Source organism: Anabrus simplex, chromosome 3 (genome assembly GCF_040414725.1).
Source record: "Anabrus simplex isolate iqAnaSimp1 chromosome 3, ASM4041472v1, whole genome shotgun sequence".
Classification (NCBI taxonomy): Eukaryota; Metazoa; Arthropoda; class Insecta; order Orthoptera; family Tettigoniidae; genus Anabrus; species Anabrus simplex.
This window is the reverse complement of record NC_090267.1, coordinates 9,843,030-9,868,840: the sequence shown is the minus strand read 5'-3', so window position 1 is coordinate 9,868,840 and position 25,811 is coordinate 9,843,030. Positions and strand designations below refer to the sequence as shown.

The 25,811-nt window shown below is 41.8% G+C and overlaps 1 protein-coding gene across 1 annotated transcript in view; it reads right to left on the bottom strand.

The window, feature by feature from the left end:
- Positions 1-3,616: 3,616 nt before the first annotated feature.
- The window catches only part of LOC136866605 (gastrula zinc finger protein XlCGF57.1-like), a 65,227-nt gene continuing 43,032 nt past the window's right edge, over positions 3,617-25,811 (bottom strand). The window contains exons 4-5 of the mRNA XM_068226925.1: positions 12,043-12,125; positions 3,617-6,994 (exon numbers count right to left, since the gene is read on the bottom strand). Coding sequence (XP_068083026.1) covers positions 5,881-6,994; positions 12,043-12,125 — 1,197 coding nt within the window. The 3' untranslated portion in view covers positions 3,617-5,880. The remainder of the gene's footprint in view (positions 6,995-12,042; positions 12,126-25,811) is intronic.

Here is a 25,811-nt window from a genome sequence, read left to right as displayed (position 1 = left end):
CTCACACTCCTGAGTCTAATAGAGGCGAGACTGGTTCGTTAATACAAATTTCACAAATGGCACGAATCCTGGGGTCCCAGCCACAATTCTGAGGCATTCTCTAGGGCCTTAAAATGATAAATTAGAAAACATGTCACCCTTAACAAATTTTGCTTGGTTTAATGGGGGATGAGCCTCGGAAGGTGAACATGCTGACTCAGCCGATGACACTAGTCATTTCCAATTATCAGGGTTAGCAGAGGAAGCACCAGAAGTTGAGGAAGATTTTGTGTAGTTATGACTAGTGCAATTCTTGGCAATATGAGCAATGTGCCGCATTTAAAGCAAACTTGAGATGAACCTTCTCCGTTCCTAGTCTCACTAGATTTTATCAAGGGGCATTTGTTTCAAAGATGTTCAGTTGATCCACATGCATAACACTTACGAGTGGAATATGTTCAGCGAGGTGGTGGCCGAGAACTCTTAAAAGACGGAGGGGATCCTTGGCGACTCGTAACGTATCGCCGTATCTTAATCCTTCGGCTAACACAGACTTTGCCTCTAATTCAGCGAAGGTTTGAGGTCTAGATGCGAAACATAGATACGACCTATAGGGCGGAGAGATACCTTCAACAATCGTCTGCACAATTTGGTCTTCAGGGAAATGCTAGTTGCTTTACGTCGCACCGAAGCAGATAGGTCTTATGGCGACTATGCGACAGGGAAGGGCTAGGAGTGAGAAGGAAGCGGCCGTGACCTTCATTAAGGTACAGCCCCAGCATTTGCCTGATGTGAAAATACGAAACCACGGAAAACCATTTTCAGGGCTGCCGACAGTGGAGTTCGAAACTACTATCTCCCGAAATACTGTATATTGGCCGCACTTAAGCGACTGCAGCTATCGAGCTTTGTTTCAGGGAAATGAAGAGCGAGTACCCTGTTGTAAAACTTAATATCCTAAATGAAGTCTGCCAGGTTCTCGTCCAACCTCTGCACACTTAAGTCGTACTTTTGGATTAACGATGACATGCCTCCAGCCGGAATGAAATTAGACAGTTGGTGGGTATGAAAGTCTTCTATAGATGATCGATAAGCTATTGCTTTAACTATTTTGTCACAGAGGACGCCTACAGAATAAGGGTAAACAATTTGAAGTATTTGGGAGTAAGACAGAGCAAAAGCAAGCGCATCTTCTTGAAATTCTGCCAAGAACCTTAGGAAGGGAAGGACTTCATTAGTTGAATTTACTGAAAACTTGGAAATGCCCTTAAGCAACATAGCCAATGTGCGAGGCAAACTACTAAAACCGGGTGACATAATAGGTGACTGCATAGGCAGTTGCACAGGCTCAAATACTACATTAGTCAAAAAGAAAGGTGGAAGTTGTCTTGGATTACCAGACTCAGTACCCGATGGGGCAGATTTTTGTTGCATAGCAACAGATTTCTTACTCTCAATAGATTTACTAGGATCCTCTTCCGTAGATACACTGACTGACAGTGACAATGCAACACGAAGGAGGAATGGTTCGAAAGGGATGAAAGTTGGGGAAAAAACAGAGTCGGCACGGAAGAATAATTGATGTTTATTTCAAACCGATATGCAGGTTACACAATGCGCACGGCATCGACTCAGTAGGATGTAGGACCACCGCGAGCGGCGATGCACGCAGAAACACGTCGAGGTACAGAGTCAATAAGAGTGCGGATGGTGTCCTGAGGGATGGTTCTCCATTCTCTGTCAAACATTTGCCACAGTTGGTCGTCCGTGCGAGGCTGGGGCAGAGTTTGCAAACGGCGTCCAATGAGATCCCACACGTGTTCGATTGGTGAGAGATCCGGAGAGTGCGCTGGCCACGGAAGCATCTGTACACCTCGTAGAGGTTGTTGGGAGATGCGAGCAGTGTGTGGGCGGGCATTATCCTGCTGAAACAGAGCATTGGGCAGCCCTGAAGGTACGGGAGTGCCACCGGCCGCAGCACATGCTGCACGTAGCGGTGGGCATTTAACGTGCCTTGAATACGCACTAGAGGTGACGTGGAATCATACGCAATAGCGCCCCGAACCATAATGCCGCGTTGTCTAGCGGTAGGGCGCTCCACAGTTACTGCCGGATTTGACATTTCTCCACGCCGACGCCACACTCGTCTGCGGTGACTATCACTGACAGAACAGAAGCGTGACTCATTGGAGAACACGACGTTCCGCCATTCCCTCATCCAAGTCGCTCCAGCCCGGCACCATGCCAGGCGTGCACGTCTATGCTGTGGAGTCAATGGTAGTCTTCTGAGCGGACGCCCGGAGTGCAGGCCTCCTTCAACCAATCGACGGGAAATTGTTCTGGTCGATATTGGAACAGCCAGGGTGTCTTGCACATGCTGAAGAATGGCGGTTGACGCGGCGTGCGTGGCTGCTACCGCTTGGCGGCGGATGCGCCGATCCTCGCGTGCTGACGTCACTCGGGCTGCGCCTGGACCCCTCGCACGTGCCACATGTCCCTGCGCCAACCATCTTCGCCACAGGCGCTGCACCGTGGACACATCCCTATGGGTATCGGCTGCGATTTGACGAAGCGACCAACCTGCCCTTCTCAGCCCGATCACCATACCCCTCGTAAAGTCGTCTGTCTGCTGGAAATGCCTCCGTTGACGGCGGCCTGGCATTCTTAGCTATACACGTGTCCTGTGGCACACGACAACTCGTTCTACAATGACTGTCGGCTGAGAAATCACGGTACGAAGTGGGCCATTCGCCAACGCCGTGTCCCATTTATCATTCGCTACGTGCGCAGCACAGCGGCGCATTTCACATCATGAGCATACCTCAGTGACGTCAGTCTACCCTGCAATTGGCGTAAAGTTGTGACCACTCCTTCTTGGTGTTGCATTTGCTCTGTCAGTCAGTGTAAATATACCATAGGAACTAGATCGGCTTTCGGAGTAGCGGCCCCAGTCAACAATTGACTAACTCTATTCGACATATCAGGGGGGTGTTTCAATAGGACACTGGCTTCCTTAGCATGATCCTCCTCCAATTTTAGAGACAAAAGGTCCCTAGCCCTTTTTTAGAAATGAAACAGCCTAGCCTGCACAACCTTTAAGTTGGCTGGCAGTTGGAACTCTCACTTCAAAGAAACTAACTATACAAGCAAGCTCAGTGGTATTGTCTGTGATAATGGATAGAGCCTCATCAATTTCTTTCTCCCCAAATACCATGATGAAAATAGGAAATTCTAACGACTCCTAAAGTTTGGCAATATCTGAAACAAACCTGCCCCCAGATTGGACCTTTCTAATTAGCTCATAAATCAATTCCCCCTTGCCCAAGTGCCTGGGAGCGAGGACTTCGCGCGGCCCACAAATACTGACAGCAAAATGGAACAAATTTCCTGCAGCCAAGAAAATGATTAGAGTTTGGAGCAAATTCTATGTTTAGCCATCAAAAGGGGGCATTATCTAGACCCATTAAACCACGATCTGCTACCAATTGTTTCGGGGTATTGTGTGGAACGCAGGGCTGAAAGAAGGTGTGGGTTTGAATGGGTCTATCTATAATAGTCAAGGATTAATTTAACATAAAGGTTATGTTATTTTTCAGATATTACATTTTTACAAACAACAATATTTCAGGTACAGAGGTAGTTTGTACAAAATAGAAAATCAGAAATAATAGAATAGCTAAGTTACAATTTGAGCTTCAAGCTCATAATTTAGAAAGGTCCCAACATCACTACTGTTGCGTTTAGTTAGATAGGCAAGGAGACGAATCTCCCAATTTGTTTCACAGGAAATACTAAATCACAATACTGAAGAGCACGTTGCTAAAGCGGTTGTAAGATACGGCCTTCAAAAGGCATCACACATTATTACACAAATATCCATTACATTACAAGAACGGAGCCTCAATGCTCCACAATTCTACGCAGGAGACTATGCTCCCAAACCCTTACAGCCTGCTCAAGGCAATCATTAACTTTTACAAGTGAGATAAGAGCATCATTACTCAATAACTTTTACACTTTCTGGCCTCTCTAGGTACAACCTACAATTTAAAAGACCATATCAGTGACCTTTTGAGTTTATACAGAAGTATCTAGTCCCCATTTTCTGGGCCTTGATAGAAATCAAAAAGTTCAATCACTGGCCCCAAAAGCAAAATGTATGGAAGCGGACACATGCACTCCTTGAAATTAGGACATTAAAACACTAGCTGGGCTTGTGGTCTGACAATGCAGAGGCTAATCCCACACTATTGAGGTGACTAGATGGACAAGTGAAGTTACAATTTACAAGCGAAAACAGTTACATAGTCACCTCTAGCTTAATTGACGGGGAATTCGAGAGGGTAACGCAATCTCTATCTCCGGTTTTCAGTTTAAATACTTATGACTTACTTGAACTTTTACATGAGAAGGAAGAAAAGTTTACATTTTACAAAATTCACTGTTACATAGTTAATGATTGGAAACCTTCACCCCAAGTCAGCTTTTGGAGATAACCACCGAGTTAACAACCGGTGGCCATTAAGATTTCCAATGTTCTGTCTGCCGATGAATGAGGCCCGCGCCTCCTCTCCTAATACATACAGTCTGAAATGCTTCGATTAATACAAGTTAGCTCGAAAAGGCGTCAGTCTTTATTCCTTAGAGAAAGGTTCAAGACGGCTTTGGACGAAAAGCAGACATATCCTCTCAATTTATTGGCAGATAAACCAGGTACGAGAAGCGTTTGAATGGCTGAAAAATAAATAAACAAAATTTCTAATTTGTCAGACACCAGAGCTGGCAGAATAAGTAAGAAGTGATGCAAACCTTGAGATATCAGAAAGAAAGAAAGTTAATTCAGTTCAGAAAACCAATAAACCCAAAATTTCTAGTTGATCCACCTTGCACCAGAGTGCCTGACCTCAGTTCTTTAATAGAGACATCTTTGGAGAAAAGTAGAAAACTTCTTGAAATAGTTGTTGCAAACTGTTATACACACAAAAAACAGAAATTCAGTCAGTTTATGAAACCTTAAAATAACACATTACCCTACCACTTTAGTAGTGACATCTATTGATCAACGTCCATCTTCTTGTACTAGTTGTTTTAATTTTTATGTGATAGATAGCATTCTTGAACGTGCTTAATTTACTGTATGTGCAAGGGGTTGAAGTGTACCTCCCGATTTTATTATTATTATTATTATTATTATTATTATTATTATTATTATTATAGGAGTGTTGTCAGAACACGCGTGTGCATGAGTCTCTAAATATTTGCTTCTCTGTGGTGGTTTCATGTTTCCTAATTACCTGGCATATGATTGGGTTAATGAATGCCCTTTAATGTTTAGCTGACTGATTAATATTGTATTAGCTAGTTAATGCGGTGTAAATATTAGTAATAATGTGTGTCCGGATGTCTTTGCATAATGATCCGCCTGCAATTTATTCTAGAAAATATTATCACCAATGTAGAAAAACCTAATTCCTTATATGATGTTCAGGACAATTCATTGCACGATCATATACGTCTATGTGTTCAACTATCAAGGAAAAACTAGCAGGAAGGTAACAATAAATAAATCTAACATTCCATAATGATCAGGAGAAAATATACCATTTTTAAAATATCTCAGTGGAGCAATGAAATTAAAAACACACGACTATTTTCAAGCCTGAAGTACTTAGTCCCATCCATAAATGAAAGGTGCTCAGACATTACAAACCAACAATGAGGACAGTTTCATTACACAGCTAACAAGGGTATTTTTTACTACGAACCAATGTAGAAATCAAATTAAATATTACCCGATAACGACATTCCGTATTGCTTGCACCATATTCATAACAACAGCGGCATTGCTGGTGTGAGTGAGGAGGGAGTCACCATTATTGTGATCACGCCACTTTTTTCACATTAATGTGGACGTTCCCTGGCGTGTATCCGCAGGTGGTGTTGCTTTAGATAAGATTTCCGAGAGAATGTTCCACCACATTCGCTACAACAGTAAGGGCGTTCATCGCTATGAATGGCCATATGACTAGTAAGGGTGCCCTTTACACTAAAGCATTTACCACAAATAAAACAGCAATGCGGGCGTAGTCCAGTGTGCATTCGCAGGTGACTGCGAAGACACTTCTTATCGCTGTACCTCTTGCCACATACATCACAACCATACGGGCGTTCTGCAGCAGTAGATTTCAGATGACAGGAATGAGAAAGAACATGCATTTTAAGACTATCTTTCAGAGAAAAAACTTTGCCACATTCCTTACACGAGTGCACTCGTACATTGGTGTGCGTAACCATGTGCCTCCTGAGATTGCTGGTATCTATAAACCCTTTACCACATTCACTACAACTATGAGGGTACTCCCCTGTATGTGTGAACAGGTGTTTTTGAAGGCTAGACGTCTGAGGAAAGGAAGCACCACATTCGGTACAGTGGAAAGGGCGTTGCCCAGTGTGAATAAATTTGTGTTCAATAAGATGACTTCTCTTAAGGAAGCTTCTACCGCATTCACTACATTTGAATGGACGTTTGTCAGTTGGACGATTATCAGTATGATTAAGGAGATGTCTTTTTAGACCAGATTTAGTGGAAAATTTCCTACCACACTCCTCACATAAGTAAGGACGTTCTCCTGTGTGAGAGCGAATGTGTTGATCAAGGAGAAACTTCTTTTTGAAACTTTTACCACATGTACTACATTGGTGTTTCCAAACATCTGAGTGACTATGCACTTCTGAATGAAGAGACATGGACAGTGTAGCTTTACCACTTGCAGTACGATGTTGGGGACTTTCCCTGCAGGTTGATACTTGTCTCTCGACGGAAGATTTAAGAAAAAATATATTACTGCATTCTAAAGAATGGATTGGCCTTTCTCCAGAGTGAGACAACACTTGTTGGTGGCTTACAATATGAGGTGGCATATTGCATATGAGATCACTTGCTGTTTCCAATATCTTGCTGTTATTATCACATGTATCCATTGGACTTCTGAAGAATACTACAACATTCTCCACACTAGAATACAGAAAACACAAGTATGTTATTACCGTTTACGAGTAACAGAACAAAATGAAACCAAGAATCCACAAGCAAACGCAACATACGTAGCTACCAAAATGGTTCTTATTTTTTAACAACATAACTGATCCAAACAACATTACATCATGGACATAATAAAAAAATAATCTTGCATACTAAACAAGGCTATGGTATATCTGCACAGTGAGAGTAGATAATAACAAAACCTAATGGAAAAACTATCACTGCACACATAAATACAATCTGTGAAAATTACAAATGCTTGTAAATAAATGTTCAAGTTCAATTACAACAGAGAATAAGGGTGCAGATGTCAGTACAGAGCATCGTATCTCCCATAACCTTTGATGGTGTATTCAAGCCTTCAAATTCTGGGGAGCCACAAGTCATTGTGCACAGACAGTCGGAGATAAGGAACGCCATAAGCACATTATTTAATCCAAAAATCATCACAAACGTTTGGACAGTTAAGAACGATATGACGCAAAATTTCGATTAAGCAGTTCGAGAAATTAGATTAACTAAGTGACTTTTGTCAGGTTATAAAACATTTAATGGGCAGGCAGCGTCCATGAACAAACATGAATCAAGAATTCTGGAATGGCCGTGATTCAAACGAAAGTCCCTCAGTGCTCCCCAGTTGTGAAAACAACAGCTGCTAAACCATGAATAGACATACCATGAACAATAACAGTAGAAAAACACTGTAAAACCCCCAATCTTGTGGTAGAAGCTCGAAGACGGGAACCAATCGCTCAACTGCGAAGTCTGGGGAAAGGCAACCAATAAATGATTCATCAGAGATCCACGTACCCTATGAACTACCAATTATGTAGCAGGTCATTACCGCCCTCAAGAAGCACAAAGCGCCCTGAAAGGATTGCATCATTGTGAGAGCTGTGAAAGCTGGTGGAGATGAAAACATCGAGAATTTAACCGGATCCTAGTCGACTACCGGAAGTTCGGCACGATACCTGATGACTTGAAAACTTCTCTTATACACTCATTATGCAAGAAAGGCGATCGAAGTGATCGTAACACCTACACAGTTATATCAGTGCTGCCAGCAGCCCGTTAAGTACCCTCCAGCAATCTACCAATGTAGAGAGCCAATTCTACCACATGATTGGTGAGTATCGGGGATGATGCACCTCTGGTGGCGGCTGTGATAAATAACACAGGATGGTGCGGCGACAGCAGCATGAAACTTATGCATGAAGCTGAAGCACGGATTGCGAAAATGATAAATAATAAAGGCACTAAACAGCGTAAGGGTAACGCGAAATATTTCGTTGTTAGATGAAAGAGGAACGGCAGAAACCATGGACTTAAGCAATGCACAGTTAAACGTAAGTAAATTATGTAACAATAATGTTAATATTTCACGTACTACTAACTAAATTTGAAGGCCTCCGGAAACGCCGAGATGCCGTAATTTTGTTCCGCATGTGTTCCTTTCATGTGACGCGTGTCTGACGTATTTGACCACCTTGAAGTATCATAATTTCCGGGTGTCAAAGCTGGAAACGGGCGAAAGATTCTGGGAGCTCGAAGAACGGCAAAGCGAGGTAGTTTGGGTATGGCAAGATGTATGAGACAGATACGAAGCCAGGGAAAAGGGCAGAACAACTCGCATGCTGTCTGGGGATTCACAGATACCACACTTACACTACCGGTCAAAAGTATTCGATCACCTATGCAGAAAACGAGATACTTTATTTCAATGTACAACCACATCGTAAAAACTAAATAGACCAAAAAATATATATCTTCTCTCTCTATCATTAAGTAGAATACAATATGGTTTATATTTTAGCCTCTTCAAAGTATCCACCCTTTGCCCTCCGAACAGCCGCACAAACCCTTGGCATTCTGGAAATAAGATCTTGTCGTGTTTGTGTAGATACTGCAGTCCAACAGCTCTGTAAATTATTCCATAGCTCTTCAACATTAGTTGACCTCAGTTTTAGGACCCTCCTGTCAAGTTCATCCCATAACAGTTCAATGGGATTTAAGTCTGGTGACTGACTTGGCTAAATCATATTTTTCAGTTTCCCACATTTCTCTTTTCCATTTACATACCCTGTACACAATTTAGCAGAATGTTTAGGGTCATTGTCCTGCTGCAGAACAAACCCACGACCGATAAGCCCCTAGCCAGATGGAACTACATTGTTGATCAGTATCCTCTGATATCCTTCCTTCTTTAATGTTCCATTAATTCGCACTAGATAACCTACTTTATCACCCGCGAAACATCCCCACACCATAACCGACCCTCCACCATACTTCACCGTAGGTGTCACACACTGTCTCTTCATACGTTCTCCACGAAGTCGACGAACAAATATTCGACGATGGCTCCCAAATACTTCAAACTTTGATTCATCCGTGAATAACACCTTGGACTATTGCTGCACGCTCCAGTTCTTATGTTGCTGCTTCCATTGCATTCTTTTCACCTGATTTTGTGTCCGTAACAAAGGTTTCTTGGCCGCTATGCACCCCTTTAAACCTCATTCACGAAGACCGCGTTGCACTGTTGAGGCAAAGATTGGAGCAGCTCGCATATTATTGACTTTCTCGCGAATCTCAGTTGCCGTACTGTGACCGTTCACGACCTCATCATATGTATGTAGAGACATCCTGTACAGAGCTTATGCCGTTTTCCGCGCGGTTCTGCGTTAAATAGCCGCCAAATGAGGATACTCTTGATGGTTCCGGGATGCGAGCCGCCCCCCGTAGAGTCGCGCGCCTCTCCTCTCATTGTGCGCAATTGGGAAAACAGGGAGTACAAGCGCTCATACGTGGAGTTCGTTCTCCCTCTGAGCGAGAGAGCTGGAGCAAGCAAGATGTCACATGACTGAGAAGTGAGGTCACGAAACAGCCTCAAAGAAGTCGTCTCAACATACGAGACGATATCACCCCATGTATTCCCGTAAATATCTAGTGGCACCAGAGTGTAGCTGTCAACTGTTTCGAGGGTATTAACATTAATAACTCGGAAATACTTGATAGATAATTTCAAGTTATAGCTGCGATGAATGAGGAGATTTTATGCGGATTTATCATGCAGAAAACCATTCTACATAATAATAATAATAATAATAATAATAATAATAATAATAATAATAATAATAATAATAATGGGAAGAGTGCAGGTAGTTGATGTCTTGAAGTTATGAAAACCAGATGTCCGGCTCTGACAGGACCAGGAAAACTAAAAAATCCCCGAGGTCAGGCTCAACCTACTGGGAATTGATACTGACGCTTTGATGATTACAGACAAACCAGCGAAGGATTCGAAACGAATATTGATCAGTGGAAAGTGGGATGTACAGGCTTTAATTTGATATTAAATTCAAAGTGTAAATATACCTGCCAGCGGAGCGATGTTTGACAAGGGGGCGGGGACTGACTCCCCCTCCAGAAAATAAGGCTTTCCACTATATAGGCGAGAGGCAAGAAGCCAGTGTATTCCAGTATATCCAGTGCGTTCGGTCTAATCAGCAGATCTGTTCGTTAATGAACAGTCAGTTTAATATTCAGTGTCATGCACTGGAACCCTGGACAGGTGCAGTACGAGTCCTCTGACGTTTACACTGTACTCATATGAACTTATCTTCCCTGTATGATGTTACACGGGGTCTTCCAGATCGCAAAACACTTGCATTGGCACCGGTTTGCTTGAATCGCTGCAATGTATACACCACTGTAGATTGGGCTACGCCAACTTTAGTTACTATTGTCCTACAAGAATACCCTTCGTGATGCAGAGCTACAATTACAGCACGTTTTTCAGTTCCAATCTTCTGCTTCCATCCCATTTGGAGGTGACATGGTATGCACCTGATCAGATACACAAACACACTGCTAACTGCACACAGTGTACTGAAAACTAATGTGAACTGCTAGCTACACAGACAGCTGAATGAATGAGACCTATTCGTAGAACCGGTCAAATACACAGCAGATTCATTCCGTCTTTACATGTTTATGCTTGTTTTATTACTAGAACAGGGCTATGATAGATTATTTAAAACTAAATCTCTGTTTTAACCACAAATCCATAGTTGTGGTAGGTGATCGAAAACGTTTGACCGGTACTGTTAAACAAAAAAATGCGGGATGAAACAGGCCTGGCACGGTAACATGATAATTACTCGTGAGCGCAAATTTCTGCAAGGGTAAAATAACCGAAAATTGTGAAGTAATTTAACGAGTGTCTCGAGCTGACCGTTATATTTAGTGTAATTGCATTTCTTAATGTGATATGCACGAGATAATAGTGGGAAATAAGCTTCAGTTTTCACAATGAAGTAAGGCGGACATAAAATGCAGATTATTGCAAGCACGGAAGAGCTTTCTTAAGAAAAGAAATTTGCTGACTTCAAACATTGATATTGGAATTAGAAATATGTTTTTGAAGACATTCATGTGGAGCGTGGCATTGTATGGAAGTGAAACATGGACGATAACTATCTCAGAAAGGAAGAGAATAGAAGCTTTTGAAATGTGGTGTTACAAAAGAATGCTGAAGGTGAAATGGATAGATCGAATCACGAATGAAGATATACTGAATCGAATTGGTGAGAGGAGATCGATTTGGCTAAATTTGACAAGAAGAAGAGATATAATGATAGGACACATCTTAAGACACCCAGGACTTGTTCAGTTGGTTTTTGAAGGAAGTGTAGTTGGTAAGAACGGTAGGGGTAGACCAAGGTATGAATATGACAAGCAGATTAGAGCAGATGTAGGATGCAACAGTTACATAGAAATGAAAATGTTAGCACAGGATAGGGTGACATGGAGAGCTGCATCAAACCAGTCTACGGACTGATGACTCAACAATAACATCATCGTAACACAAGAAGTATCTATTGGACTTTTTATCCACTTTCTGAAAATCCTACAATTTCTGCTGGGTTTAAATCCAAGATCTTGGGATAAAGAGGCTGACACTTTACTACAGGTCCACAGAGGGAGCTAGTGCGAGGGATGTATAACTAGACCGTACTTACCTGTCTTCTTCCTTGATATGTGGCTCCAGTTGATCCGTTGTATGTTCTTCTATAGTTATTTCCTCCTTAATGTCTGTAGCATTCTATAAATAAGGGAAGTAAATTAGGAAATCTAGTCTAAGCAACAAAACGAAAATATGTAAATAAACAAGAAAGAGCTCGCAAAATTAATTCTTAATTGCATGATATAACTATAATTAATGTACACTATGTTCCAATGTCAAAATATAAGTAATGGAAAGGAAGCAGCAATTAATAATTACAAAGAGAGACAGCAACATTAAGAGACATATTCAGTATAGCCTAAGCAAGCAACGGGAACAGACGTGCCGTGTTGAGTGTGTGGCTGAGTAGAGTACAGTAAAAGGGGGGAGTGGACGGGTCAAGTGGAGTGTGACGAGGAAGATGATCGGTACAGAGCAATATCAGGTCGCTATCGGAAGATTGCAGGGAAGAATGAAGAAGGGAACAAAAAAAGGAAGGAAGGTGAAGTGGAAATTGGACTGAAGGGTGAGACGCTGTTGGTGGCAGTGATGGTCACTGCGCTGCTGGTTATTGGGGGAATGGAAGTAAATCCAGGCCTGCAGAGCAATGGCAACATGAGCTGGGAGGACATAGAAGTCATAAGGAAGGTCATAAAGGAGGTAATGGAGGAGCTCTGCCCGTTTGAACTGTTAACAAAGATGATAAGGAGCAAGTTAAGGAGCATGAAAAGACAAGGCAGTGGATTCAGGAAAACACGAAAGAATGTAAGGCAAAAATGGAAAACAGTGAGGGAGAAATTGTGTCAGTAAGGAAGAAAATTAAAAAATATGGAAGAGGAGGTGTTGAATCTGAAGAAAGAAATAGAAGCCAACAGCCAAGAATGTAGGAGGAAATCCATATTTATTTCCGGTGTGCAGGAATAAAAGGCAGAAGCTAAAGTGGACATTAATTATAAAGTGGTATATGTCATTCAAAATAAAATGAAAATTAATTTCATTGAGTTCAATATAGATGATGCTGAATAGAGTAGCACAGACCTATAAAAGTGACACTGCTATCCACATTGATGGCGGACATAGTGACAAGAAACGCTGGCAATCTGCAGAGTGAAAAGATTTGGATTAAGAGGGATATGGGAAGAGAGGGGATTAAGAAATCCAAGATTTTAAAGAAACATCCAGTGAGAGCAAGAATGCAAGGTTTGAGGGCGCATATTAGGGGCCAGAAACAGGTGGTGACCAATGGGAAATGGACTCAAAGTTGGACAGTGACAAAACTTCAAGCATTGAAAGAGAGTCTTAAGCAGGAAGAAATGAGTACAACCGGAGAGGATGTGCATTACAGAAATAGGAGAACACCGAGTAACAGTGAGATCACAGAAGCGGTTTTAGGAGGAATCAAGGAAGCGGGAAAAGAAATGAGGCTGGAGGCCAGTGCGGGAAAGGAAATGTGGATACAGGAAGAGCCCGAGGAGGGAAAAACACAAGAAATGGTGAGTGAACATATGCATAATGAAAATCATGGTTTGAAGGAAGAAGCGGAAGTAGGAGGAACTATAATTAAAGGGAGAAGCTTGAGTTTAAAGGAACTGTGGGGTAAGAAAGCTAAAAGTGATGAAGGCATAACAAGAAGTAAAAAGCCAAGGTATTAGTAAGTAAGCTAGGCAATTGTGTTAATGTATAATTACAGATTGGAAGGTTTAGTGTGATTAAAGTTAAGTATATTTGAATGGTGAGTTCAGATGAAGAGGGATGCCGTTATATGTGGAGTGTGATTAAGCTAATAAGGGAGTGGTCATGATGAAAGGTGGGTTGGTTTGTTAATATTCAGTGTGGAAGATGTTAAGAAGTTAAATTCGGTAGATGGTAAAGTGTGTACGTTATTTGTATTTGAAATGAATAGTGAATTTAATGAGGAGTTTGATAGTTGAGTATATTTAAGTGGGAAGGTGAGTAGAGTATGGTCGGTAGTGGAGTCTGGTTTACAGTTTAAATGAGATTGAGTATTTTAATGAGTTGGTGGTATGAGATTGATGAACAGAGTGGTGGTGATGGCTAAGTGTGACTCTGCCAAAAGTGGCTTAGTTATTTAATGTGAGTATGGCCTGAAATTTAAAAGAGATTGGAGTGGTAGTGGCCAAGAATGATTAAATAATAAAAAGAGTGATTGAAAGAGTGATGAAAAGGGAGGTAGTGAAGTATGGTTGGTAAACTCTGGTATGGCAAGACATGATGGTATAATTTAATGTGGAGTCTGGCTTAAAATTTAAATGAGATTACCGTATTTACTTATGTATTAGATCTCCTCGCATATTACACCCCCCCTAGCTTTCTGAAATGAAGAAAATGAAAAAAATAAATCTCGCCTATAAGAAACCCCAACGTAATTCGTCAGAGAAGGATGACTTCGAAGCGGGTACAAGTCTTATTGCAGCTCTGATCACATTGCACAAATTTGTGAATAGTTTCGTCCGTACGACCTACGCAATGAAAAATCCATTCGGTACATCCGTGTTTCGCAGTTAGGGAATGTCCGCCTCTGTAGCGTAGGTTTACTGCAGCTCTGATGACGTGGCACAAATAGATGAATAGGCCCAGCTTCGTGTCCAACCCACACATTGCAGGCATGCATTAGTCATGCTATATGCCTGTGTTTTGTAGTTAATAATGTCCGCCAGCGTAATGGCTTGCACAATTAGTTGCTGTTTTCAGGGGTCTGACTTCGATTCTCGGTACCGTACTAACAGAGATTTACGAGTGGCAGGAAGGCCGATATGCGGTAGAAGCGGTACCTGCAACTTCCCTCCATTGGGCGTGTGTCTAAAAAGGGCTGTGCCAGTATCCAGTATTCGGGAGATAGTAGGTTCGAACCCCACTGTCGGCAGCCCTGAAAATGGTTATCCGTGGTTTTCCATTTTCACACCAGGCAAATGCTGGGGCTGTACTTTAATTAACGCCACGGTCGCTTCCTTCCCACTACTAGCCCTTTCCCGTCCCATTGTCGCCATAAGACCTATCTGTGTCGGTGCGACGTAAAGCAACTAGCAAACAAAAAAAAGGGCTGTATCACTTCAGGATGAGGAAATGAGTTTACTTTAGTTGAGAAATATTCGCGGTTATTGCTATTTATAGAGCAGGCGAGATCATTAAAAAAGTGGTCGTTTAATATCTCGTAACTTGGGCCATTATAGGTATATATTTGGAGAGAAGTAAGTTTAAAACGTGACAAAAGCTATCCAATTAAAATTATTGTTTTACTCGCCGACATACCTAACAAAAATAATAATTTTATGTCCAGACGTACCTTAAACGACTTTTGGAGACACCAAACAAAATGTACCAGGGTACCGGTATTAATAAAAGAAGAGACAACGAACGTACAAATTAAACATTATGATAATAAAACTCATTACTGCCACACCTGTAGATTTCCATAAATGCAGTATATTTTCATGTTATTTGTTTTTATTTTTTCCGTTGAATGTTTGGCACTATCAGGGCGATAATATACCTAACCTAAACAATGTGGTCTGTCTTATCTCATGGACAAAAGTTTACGCAAATCCTGATGTGACAAATGTATAGAACAAGCATGAAATATACTCAAAAATAAGGGTCTGTGTTTCAACAGCCGCAGTTATCAAAAGAATGTTACCAGTTACTATGTATTACATTCGGAAGTACAACTCGTAACATATGCTAGTTATCAGCTGATGGTTAGGCATACCTTCTACAGTACGGCTTTATTTGGAAGGACTGGCTTCTGCTACATATACACCAACTGGGAATATCAGAGATCATCTGGGAATAGATCTACACTGTTTAGACTCTATAGTCGGGAACAAAAGTATTTTCAAAAGTTTCAAAAAGACGGAACCTCGTATGCTCTTGCTTGCAGTGCATGGCTCAAAGAGAATGAAGCATGGCTGATGCGACTGAAGAGAGATAGCAGTGAAGATGACGTCACATAGAATGCCAACACGTCGGCCGGATGTTGGCGGAGGAACGCGATAATGAACTTTGAAATAAGAATAATAGTTAACACCACCTTTCCAATACTTAACTTTCCTTATATTTAGGAAATAAACATTACAACAGGTGTTGTGAGATGGGACATGTTTCGCTTAACTGTCGTCAGCATCATCAGCCGAAAATAAATCTTAGCCTAAAGTTAGGTCAGGGCCCCGAACCTAGTGTCCTTAAAATATATGGTGCCCTATGAAACAACATTTACATTTAGAAAATCAAATAGGCTAAAAACTATTGTGAAAAAACAAAATATTACAACATGGCTAAGAGAAAAAAACACAATCATGTTCAAACAGAGGATAAAAACAGAAAGTACAATACAGAGCTGGTAGTGAAATAATTAATATCATTAGGGTATCATTGCTACCAGTCAGACAATCAGAATGTTCAAACATAAAACTAAAGTGAAAATATATAAGTGTTCATCATGGCTAACTTAGAAAAAAACAACAAATAATCGTGTTGCCAGAGGTTAAAAACATTAGGTACAACACAGAGCTGGCAGTGTAATAATCAAACTCATAGCTGCCAGTGTAATAATCAAACTCATAGCTGCCAGTCAGTTAATAAGAATGTTCATCATGACAAAAAATGATGATTATATTCTTTTGAATGAAGAAATAGTTAAATCACACTCTTGTATAGAATACGTGAGACGGGCAAGAGAAATCACATATTGTAGCAGACATGGAGTAGTGACACTTCAAACAGGAATTTATCACGCCTGAAGCCGCTTCATTTTTACAGGGAGTCCAAGATCGAAACAGAAAAAATAAGATGCCAAGTGCGTGAACTGAAATCTGAAAAATGGAAAAAGGAAAAAGATTTATTCGGGCCTTGAAAATAGGGTGTTCAAAATGTGAGTCTAAGATCGCTTACCCCTTACGTTGGATCAGCGTTGACCGGAGACATTAGCCGTTCAAGGGGGTCTGTTAAACGTAAGCCCATTGCTGCGTGTCTTGTATCTGTGAGATTGCTTAGGCAGAGAGTAAGTTGGGACGGGAGGGATAGGCGCAACAATGAGAGTGCTGGAAGCTGGCGGAGGAGTTGTATTATGGGGAGAGGGTAATGTGGAATCTGTTATGATGACCGGAGGGGTATTTAAATGTTTATAATTGAAGATTTTTATGAAAATGTAATAATTTATATTAAAATTAGGGAGTAACTTGGGGACTTGTTCAATTAATGGGCTTTTGTTCTCTGGGACATCATTCCAATTATTATTATTATTATTATTATTATTATTATTATTAAAATGTTGATCCAAGAAAATGTGTGTATTTTCCAATCCAGTCATTAAGCTGCTTTTATTTACATATTTTATAATGTGGAGGTACTGATCAATTGTACAATAATTGTGGCTGGAATCCCTCATGTGGTTGCTCATGGCAGAGTATTTTTTATGCTTCAAGGCATTATAATGTTCCAAGTATCTAGTTCTAAAACTGCGGCCAGTTTGTCTGATATAAGAAAATTCACACTGGAGGCATTTGAGTCTGTAAATACCAGAGTTAGTAAATTTGTCCTGAGAAGTATTTACCAAGTTGGAATTAAAGAATATATTCCGATTAGTGTTGCGGGTTCGGTAGGCAATTCTGATGTTATGCTTCTTAAATGGGTTGGTAATGCTGTATATGGTGAGGTTAGTGAAGGTGAAGGTGGCGGTGTTTATTCTTTTTGGCTTACATGGAATTAAATTTGTAGTATTTTTTTATTTTATTTTACCAATAATCTTATTTATCAGGTTTGAATTTATAAATATATATATATATTATACCCGTAACACGGTTCTCAAGCAAAGTCCCCGATGTATGCGGAGTTATGCTACCCGCCGAACACGCTTCCCCTGCGAACATGTCAGCTGTGAGCAGTGGGGAAGTGAGACGACTGAGTAACATGGCCAAGTCTAAAGTTATGAATTTCATGGCCGTTCCGTATTGAACCGAGAATCACAACAGTAATTTAATATAACAGATTCCACCTTTTCAATACACAATTGTTGCACTATAGGCTATATTACAACATATTAGTTAAAATGGTACCGGTTTCGACACATATACATTGTCATTATCAGCCATAGGTAAAACTAAGCAAGTAAATAGGTTTGCATATAGCAACAAAATATACAGGTTAAATAAAATTCATAAAATTGTCACGTTTAAAATAGTTCATATAAAATGCCCACAGGTATCTACACGTTGACGGCGTATTAGTCTTATACATTATCTGGAGTGTTTACTGTGGAATTTACACTTTGATATTGAACCATACTGTTCATTGGGACACTTGTATTAATTTTAGTATTGGATATTGGAATCACACTAGGCCACCCACGAAGCCAGTGTCTTACTGTATATGTCATAAAGGAGTCCAGAAGAAGCGTTCTTGTGGGAAGTGAGCGCGAGCGTCATTATGGGAAATCTCCAGAAACTCATTAAAAGGAGTTATGTCCCAAGCCAAGCCTCTTGATGAAGACCGGGAACGCTTCCCAGATCCCGGCACAACTTATATTAGGAGGGATGTAAGAATTAAATTAATATCTTTTGTTACGGAAGAGTTGCATTGGATTTGAGACAAGAATTGCAACCTGTATAATTTCTGCTTTATTTTGATATGCATTAAGGCTGCATTCATTAATGCATTCGTTAATTAGAGCTCATGATATACTTTATGCGGGAAAAGCTTCGCGGGCGCGCGCAGATTGCACGCGATCAAGCAGCGTGATGACGCTATACGGGATTATAAAATAAGGCCGCCTGGCATATCAGGCTCATTCTTGGACCAGAAGGTCGCTTGAACGAGTCGTCATACTGCGTGTTGGTACTGAGAACAACGCTTTGTCTTCGAGCTGCACATTCTACTGGAACTGCTATATCTGCGAGGAGTTACCCCAGCATCAAGTCAGAACGAGTGTTTGACATCATCATTGCAAGGAAGCCACAACCAGGAGCTGAAGCCAACACGACAACGGGCATCGATCCAGGAACGTTGGGAACACCTGATCAGCGCGACATCAAAGGGAACACCTTCCAACTACAGAGGGAGCTGTACGGAGGCGCCACACAAGAAAGAATGTCTCCAAGTGGTCAACAGTATCTGATGCCAGCGCCGCAGTCTATCATGATGTGGTAGATTCAGTGGTCCACAAGGAGGGCCGCTTCGTTATGTCATCGATAACATAAGGTCAGAGCTTTCCAATTCTGTTTCAAGCATGTCATTTAAATTTAGATAGGAATATGGGGGCCGTCAGGCAACAGATTAGTTATAGTAGGAAAATTTTCCTTGTAATTTAGAGCTAGGCCTCAAGCTCGAACCCCGGACATTAAGGTAGATGATTTTTGTAGATTCTTTGTTAGCGTGTTTATATTCCATTTCGATTGTATTATTTTAACGTACGGGTGATTTTTATGGGTCTGATCGAACTCCTTTTGTCATAGGAAGTTAGTCTAACAGACAGGCACTTTTTACTGTATCGCATTTAGGCTTTTGTTTCTGCAGACGTAGATACGTATTGGTGAGACCTGCATGAACCAGTAAACCACCCAGCTTCACTGATAGAGCGAGCGAGTCCGAATATTTGAGAGATATGAGCCCATGAGAGGCAGAAGTAAGATTTGCGAGTGATATGAGAGAGCCCAGCACAATTGAGAGTATATTGGATATATTTGGAGATGCCTAGTATGGCCATGTGACTATCGCTTAATGATTAGTGTTTTTTGTAGCACCAATGTTGAGCCCATGAGAGGCGGAAGTAAGATTTGCGATACTGCTGGTGATGTTGAGACAAGGGCAGATAGCCCAGGTGTATTTAAATGAGGGCTTTTAGCAGCAGATTACGTGAGGTGTTTCTTTTGAAAGGCGAGATTTTTAGCCTGCCGCCCAGATGTGCTCATAAATAAGGGGGACTGTCGCTAGTGAAGTGGTGAGGGTGAAGGTCGTTGAGCTTGACGTCACAGGCTTGAGAATTTGGTTTTGTCGTCTGCGGCTTGTCAAGTGTGCGAAGGGGAAGAAGACCTCGATGTTTTGAAAGCAGGAAGAGATCTTTTTTGTCCTATTTGTTTTACGTAATATTTTACACTGGCCCGTTTGATACTGACACCCGTGTATATGTTGATTATGTCCATTTTATATTGTTTGCATAGGTATCTTTGACGCCTTACTTATCATGGGACTAGGGTTCGTGACCGAGTCAGGTCATTGTACATTTTGTGGAGATTTTTGTTTGCACCGGGGTTCGACGGTACGAGGCATAGTAAATTTTATGGGAGTCATTCAATAATGTGTATTTCAGCAGATATCCGTTTTTCTAGAGTTCGTTACTTACACTATTGTAACATGCTTGTTACAGAACAGCTGTTTTCGTGAAGGCAGTGAACTGGTTGTCATCGGCTCAGCGTTATTTTACCCTATCATAATGTAAAGCTCTTTCATTTGTAAATAATTCAATTTTATGTAATAAATCCCTATTTGTTAAACTCTGAATGCAGCGATGTTTCTGTTAGATATTTTATTTTAATTTTTACTTAGCCGACTCTTACCTGATTTGTCACATATCCTCGTGTTTATCTTTTGTTGCCCCGTTATGCCCATGTTATCCCTGAGAAGAACGCTTATCCGGCTGAGTGAAGAGGATTATGTTCAGGTAAGACTATGTGCACCAGCTCACGTCTGTGAGAGTTCTTTCACTACTGTACTCTGGGTTCGAGACCGGCTTTCGCCTGGCCGGAACTTCAGGGTCCAGTAGGGCACATAGTATTTATGGCGCCGAGCAACGTGTTGGCCGAATTTTCGTAAAGGGCTAACCATAGCGACATAATATTTTGTCGCCAAGCAACGGTGTGGCTCGAGATTTCTGTAAATGAGGGCTAACAATAGCGCCATAGTATTAATGACGACGAGCAACGAATGGCCCGATATTTCAGTAAAAGGGACCATAGCGCTATTGTCTACATTGTGAACTTGGTGTGGCTAACTGAGGACCCGAGATTGCAGTAAGGAGGGTCATACAGCTTGTTTTATTATGCCGTCAGGTGATGCTTGATAGTTGTGTAAACGAGCTCACACAACCAACTGGTCTTTTGCTGATTTTCCCCATAGAGTAGGGCTATAGGTCATAGCTTGTGTCTATAAAAGCAGGACCTGAAATTTCGGTAAATAAAGGTCGTGCAAGGCTTGATTTCAGGCATTTGTTATGACAGCTGCATTCAATTATGTGTTGTGCAGGTATACCAAGTGTGGTCTTGGATCTGTACTGTTAGCTTTGTGATATATTAGGAGTATGTTGTTAAAACTTGTGAGGTTGAATGACGGCCAGTTCAGAGGGGTATTTTTTGATGTTATGTCCTTGGTCTTACCATTAGAATATGGATATTGCTGTTGATGGTGTTTAGCGAGGATGTGCTGATTTTGTGGTTTCCGTGGAGTGATGGATGATATTCATGCGGGGATTTGACCTGCAGGAGATTGTGTTTTACAGGTGTAGAATCGTATAGATTTGATTTTTGCATGTTGTAGTTTTTGCTGTTTTTATGACATTTTGTTGGAGAATTTTTGTGTTTGTGTTGTATATATTTTGTATCATAGTGTTGTGCTGACGGTTACCCTATGTTTGAATGACATGATGTTAGATTGAGGTAGCCAATTTAGGCTTTGGAAGTTCGAGAGTTTAGCAGTTAGGAACATTTTGATAAATTAGAAAGTGTAGGAAGTTGATAGTAGTTGAAATTTAATCGATGACATACGGAGCGGTTTTTCCGCCGGACCTTATTACGAGTGAATCTTGAATGTCGGTAGACATGGGTGAGGTGCTGAGGCACCTGAGCGATCAGCTAAAGGAGCTATTCAATGAACAGTGTGCCAAAAACGAGGTACAGTTTGTGGCGCTTGGTGAACGTTTGAACGAACAAGTCAGTGCAAAATTTAAAGAACAGGAAATTAGGAACTCGGAACAAGTAAAAGAACTTAAGGAACACTTGACCGAACAATTAGTACTCACTGAAACACGGGTAGCTAACCAAATAACTGAGCTAAAGGAACACACTAGCATTCGTTTGGAGCAATTGGCCTCTGAAAATGAAGCGACTAGGGAAACCATAGCAGAATTAGATACGAAAATAGAGAATGTACGGCTGTGCTGTGTTAACACGACCGAGAAGTTGAGTCAACAGGTTGAAGAATCGCACAGAACGGTAGAGAAGCAAATTCGGGACGTAAAGAACAGTATTGAGGGAATAGAACAGCGTATGGAAGAAAAAGATAAGGAGACCCAGTCCGAACTAGGAACATTTAGAGAAAACCTGGTGGCAGTAGTAGTCCGTATGGACTATACCCAAGAAGAACTAGTCAGAATAGAAGAAAAACTAGAGGCTAGGACTCAAGAAATGGTAGACAAATATGAAAGGACGACCGAGAAAAATAAGGCTAAAATTGCTGGACTGGAACTGGGTTTACAACAGACTAGGAAGGAAGTCAGCGCAGAGGTCCAGGGTTTGAAGAAGTGCCGAGAGCAGGAACAACGGACAACTGAGAAGCGTGTACAAGGGTTAGAACATGAAATGGAGAATATGCGTGATAAGTTGGACCAATTAAAAATTGAGGAAGAAAACGGAGTAAAGAAGCGGAAGCTGAGTAGGACTCATAGCCCGATAGAACGCCAGTATGGAGATGACAGCCTGAATGAAAGTCAGGATGAGGGACATGAGATACTAGGAGAATCATTTAGGGCAAAGCCAAGAGTAGGAAATTCAACCCTATTCAGTCAGGACAGTGTTTTACCGGGTTATCATTGGATTAGGGCACCCGAGGAGAAACCGAAGAAATTCGAGGGAAATGGAGAGGTCACGTCCCGTTCATTCCTTAAAGAGTTAGAGACCTACATGGACGAAGACCAGATACCACCAGAGCGCAGACTACGCACGGCAGAAAAGTATCTTGGAGGGATTGCTGGAGCCTGGTTTAAGGCGTTTGGGCAATCATTTAAGAATTATGATGAGTTTAAACGGGCATTCCTGAATAAATTCTGGAATCAGGGGCATCAGTTGGCGCTTAGAATGGAGCTCTACGCTCGTAGATATCCGAATAGTACTCCCACAAGACTAAGCGAGTTCTTTATTTCACAATATTTACGTTTGCAAGAGCTAGATCATCAGCCCGATGAAATGGAAATCGTCACAACCATTATCAGACAGCTGCCTGTAGAGGTACAGAGGGCTCTTATCGCGGCAAATGTTACGACGGCGGTGGCAGCGGAAGAAATGCTTAGGCTCTGGGACCAGATGTCTGCACTGCATCAGCCACGTATACGGGCCATAGAGACTGTCCATAATGTGAACGTACAGGCGGAAGAGCAGATGGGAGAAAGAAGCCACAAGGAGTGTCAAAACTCCGGCACTCAAACGCCTACCCGGAGGGAACGAGATGAAGAAAGTCCTAAAACCAGAGGAGATACGAACTGGCGACCTCGAAGATGGAGCACATGGCAGGAGGAACCGGACCGATGGAGAGGGCAAGAACGCCGAAGGAATTCATTTGAACAGCGGCGGAATGACCGGCCGTACTGGAGACGAGACGGTGAGCGTTACAATCCCAGAAGTAACAGCCAGCGGTGGAATGGGAACCGAGCGAGATATGACAGGCCGAGGGAGAGTTCACTGCGCCCGAGAAATGGTGAGAGACAAGACGGCGCCTACCACTCAAGAGTAAGAGAATCGGGGAATATGTCAACACGCGACACATGGCAGGAAGCAATACGAACTCACAGTGCTGCCAACTCTCCTGGAGCTACGAGCTTGGCATACCAAGAATTTCACAATGGAGCCAGGCAGAAGAGTCTCAACCCAAATGCACCCAGCTTTGCTGAGATCGAGAGGGAGGATAAAAAACGAGAAATTTAGTGCCAGGAGATAGAATATTTCGCGAGGATGCCGGTTGGATGACTATAGCTATTCATAATTGGGTTATCACTCCAGATGATCTACTAGAGGATCCTAATAAAAGTAACTTGCCCCGACCTAAAGAATTACCTGTAATTTATACGAGAATTCACGGTTTAAACGTACGCTCTCTGGCTGATACTGGAGCCACGGTCAGTGTCGTATCACAGGCCTTTGTTTCGGAAATTCAAAGCAGAGTTCGTATCCCGTCCATACCAATTTCAAAGGTCAAAATTAAGGGTATTATACCTGACAAAGTAACGTCCTGTAAGGAGCAGGTATTACTTGACATCCAGATTGGAGATTTACTGGTGTCCCATCCATGTATTGTGCTTCCTAAAATGGAATACAATCTTATATTAGGAGCCGATTTCTTAAGAGAATACGAAGCTGTTATTGACATGGGTACAAACTCTATCCAGTTGAAATTAAATGGTAACCAGGAACGAATAGAGTTAAACAAGAACCAGGATTACCAACCCGGTGAACGTATTTGGACAATGGATATGCAGACGGAAGAACTTGATTCAGAAAGGTGGCTACAGGGTCACGAAGAAATTATTCCGGGAGTTCGAAATTATGGTATCCGAATTGGAAGAACAGCGAGAGAGAGAAATTTTTTTGGATCTGTTGCCGAGTAAAATCGAAGAAGCAAAGATTAGCCCGGAAGACAAGGGGCGGCTGCAGGAGTTACTGATGAGGCATGAGACGGTCTTTGGTTCGAGGCCTGGAAAGATCCCGAATTACCAATATAAATTATGTGTAAATAACTGGGAGCCGTTCAAACAGAGACCATATCCGATTCCAGAGAAAATGCTACCCCAGGTCCGGGAGGTAATCGAAGACATGGAGAGGAACCGGATAATCGCCAAGTCCCCGAGTCCGTTTTTAAACCCGTTATGTGCAGTGCCCAAGGCAAATGGAATTGTGCGCGTGTGCCTAGACGCACGATCTTTGAACCAACGCCTAGTCCCCGAGTATGAGAGACCTCCAAACCTTAAGGATATTCTTAAGAAGTTCGGAGATATGGAATTTTTCAGTACGGAAGACATGACCTCAAGCTTTCACCATATCGTCTTGGATCCAAGTACAAATATGCTAACCGGATACTTTTTTTGATAATCAGACGTATATTTTCCTACGTCTTCCATTTGGCCTGGCCTCAAGTTGTGCTGCTTTGATCCGGGCACTGGAATCGAACCTCAGTCCCGAGGTAAAATAGTTTACGATTCGGTATATCGACGATATTTTAATCTGCACTAAAACCCTAGAAGAACACATGGAAAAATTGAATTTACTCTTTCAGGACCTCGAGCGATGCAATTTCAAGGTTAATTTTGAGAAATCACACTTCTGTCAGAGCAGGGTACTGTTCCTGGGACATGTTGTCGACGGTCGAGGCATTCGGCCGAACCCAGCTAAAATTGCAGCGATACAGAATTTTCCTAGGCCAATCAAGATTAAACACGTTAGGCAGTTCTTGGGCCTAACGAACTTTTTCTCCAATCATTGTCCCGGTTACACGGATACAGTGGCGCCACTTCAAGATATGTTGAAGACCAATAATAGATGGAAATGGGGAGAAGAGCAAGAAAGAGCTTTTGTAAACACTAAAGTACTTTTAGAAAATTCCGTAAAATTGGGGTACCCTAGCTTCGATAGGAAGTTCATCATACAGACGGACGCTTCTGCAGTAGGAGTCGGAGCAGTACTTTACCAGGAAACACCCGAGAGGTAGCATAAGATATCATATTTGGCTTTCATGAGTAGAAAATTACGAGGACACGAGTTGAAATACACGACCACCGAGTTGGAGATGTTAGCC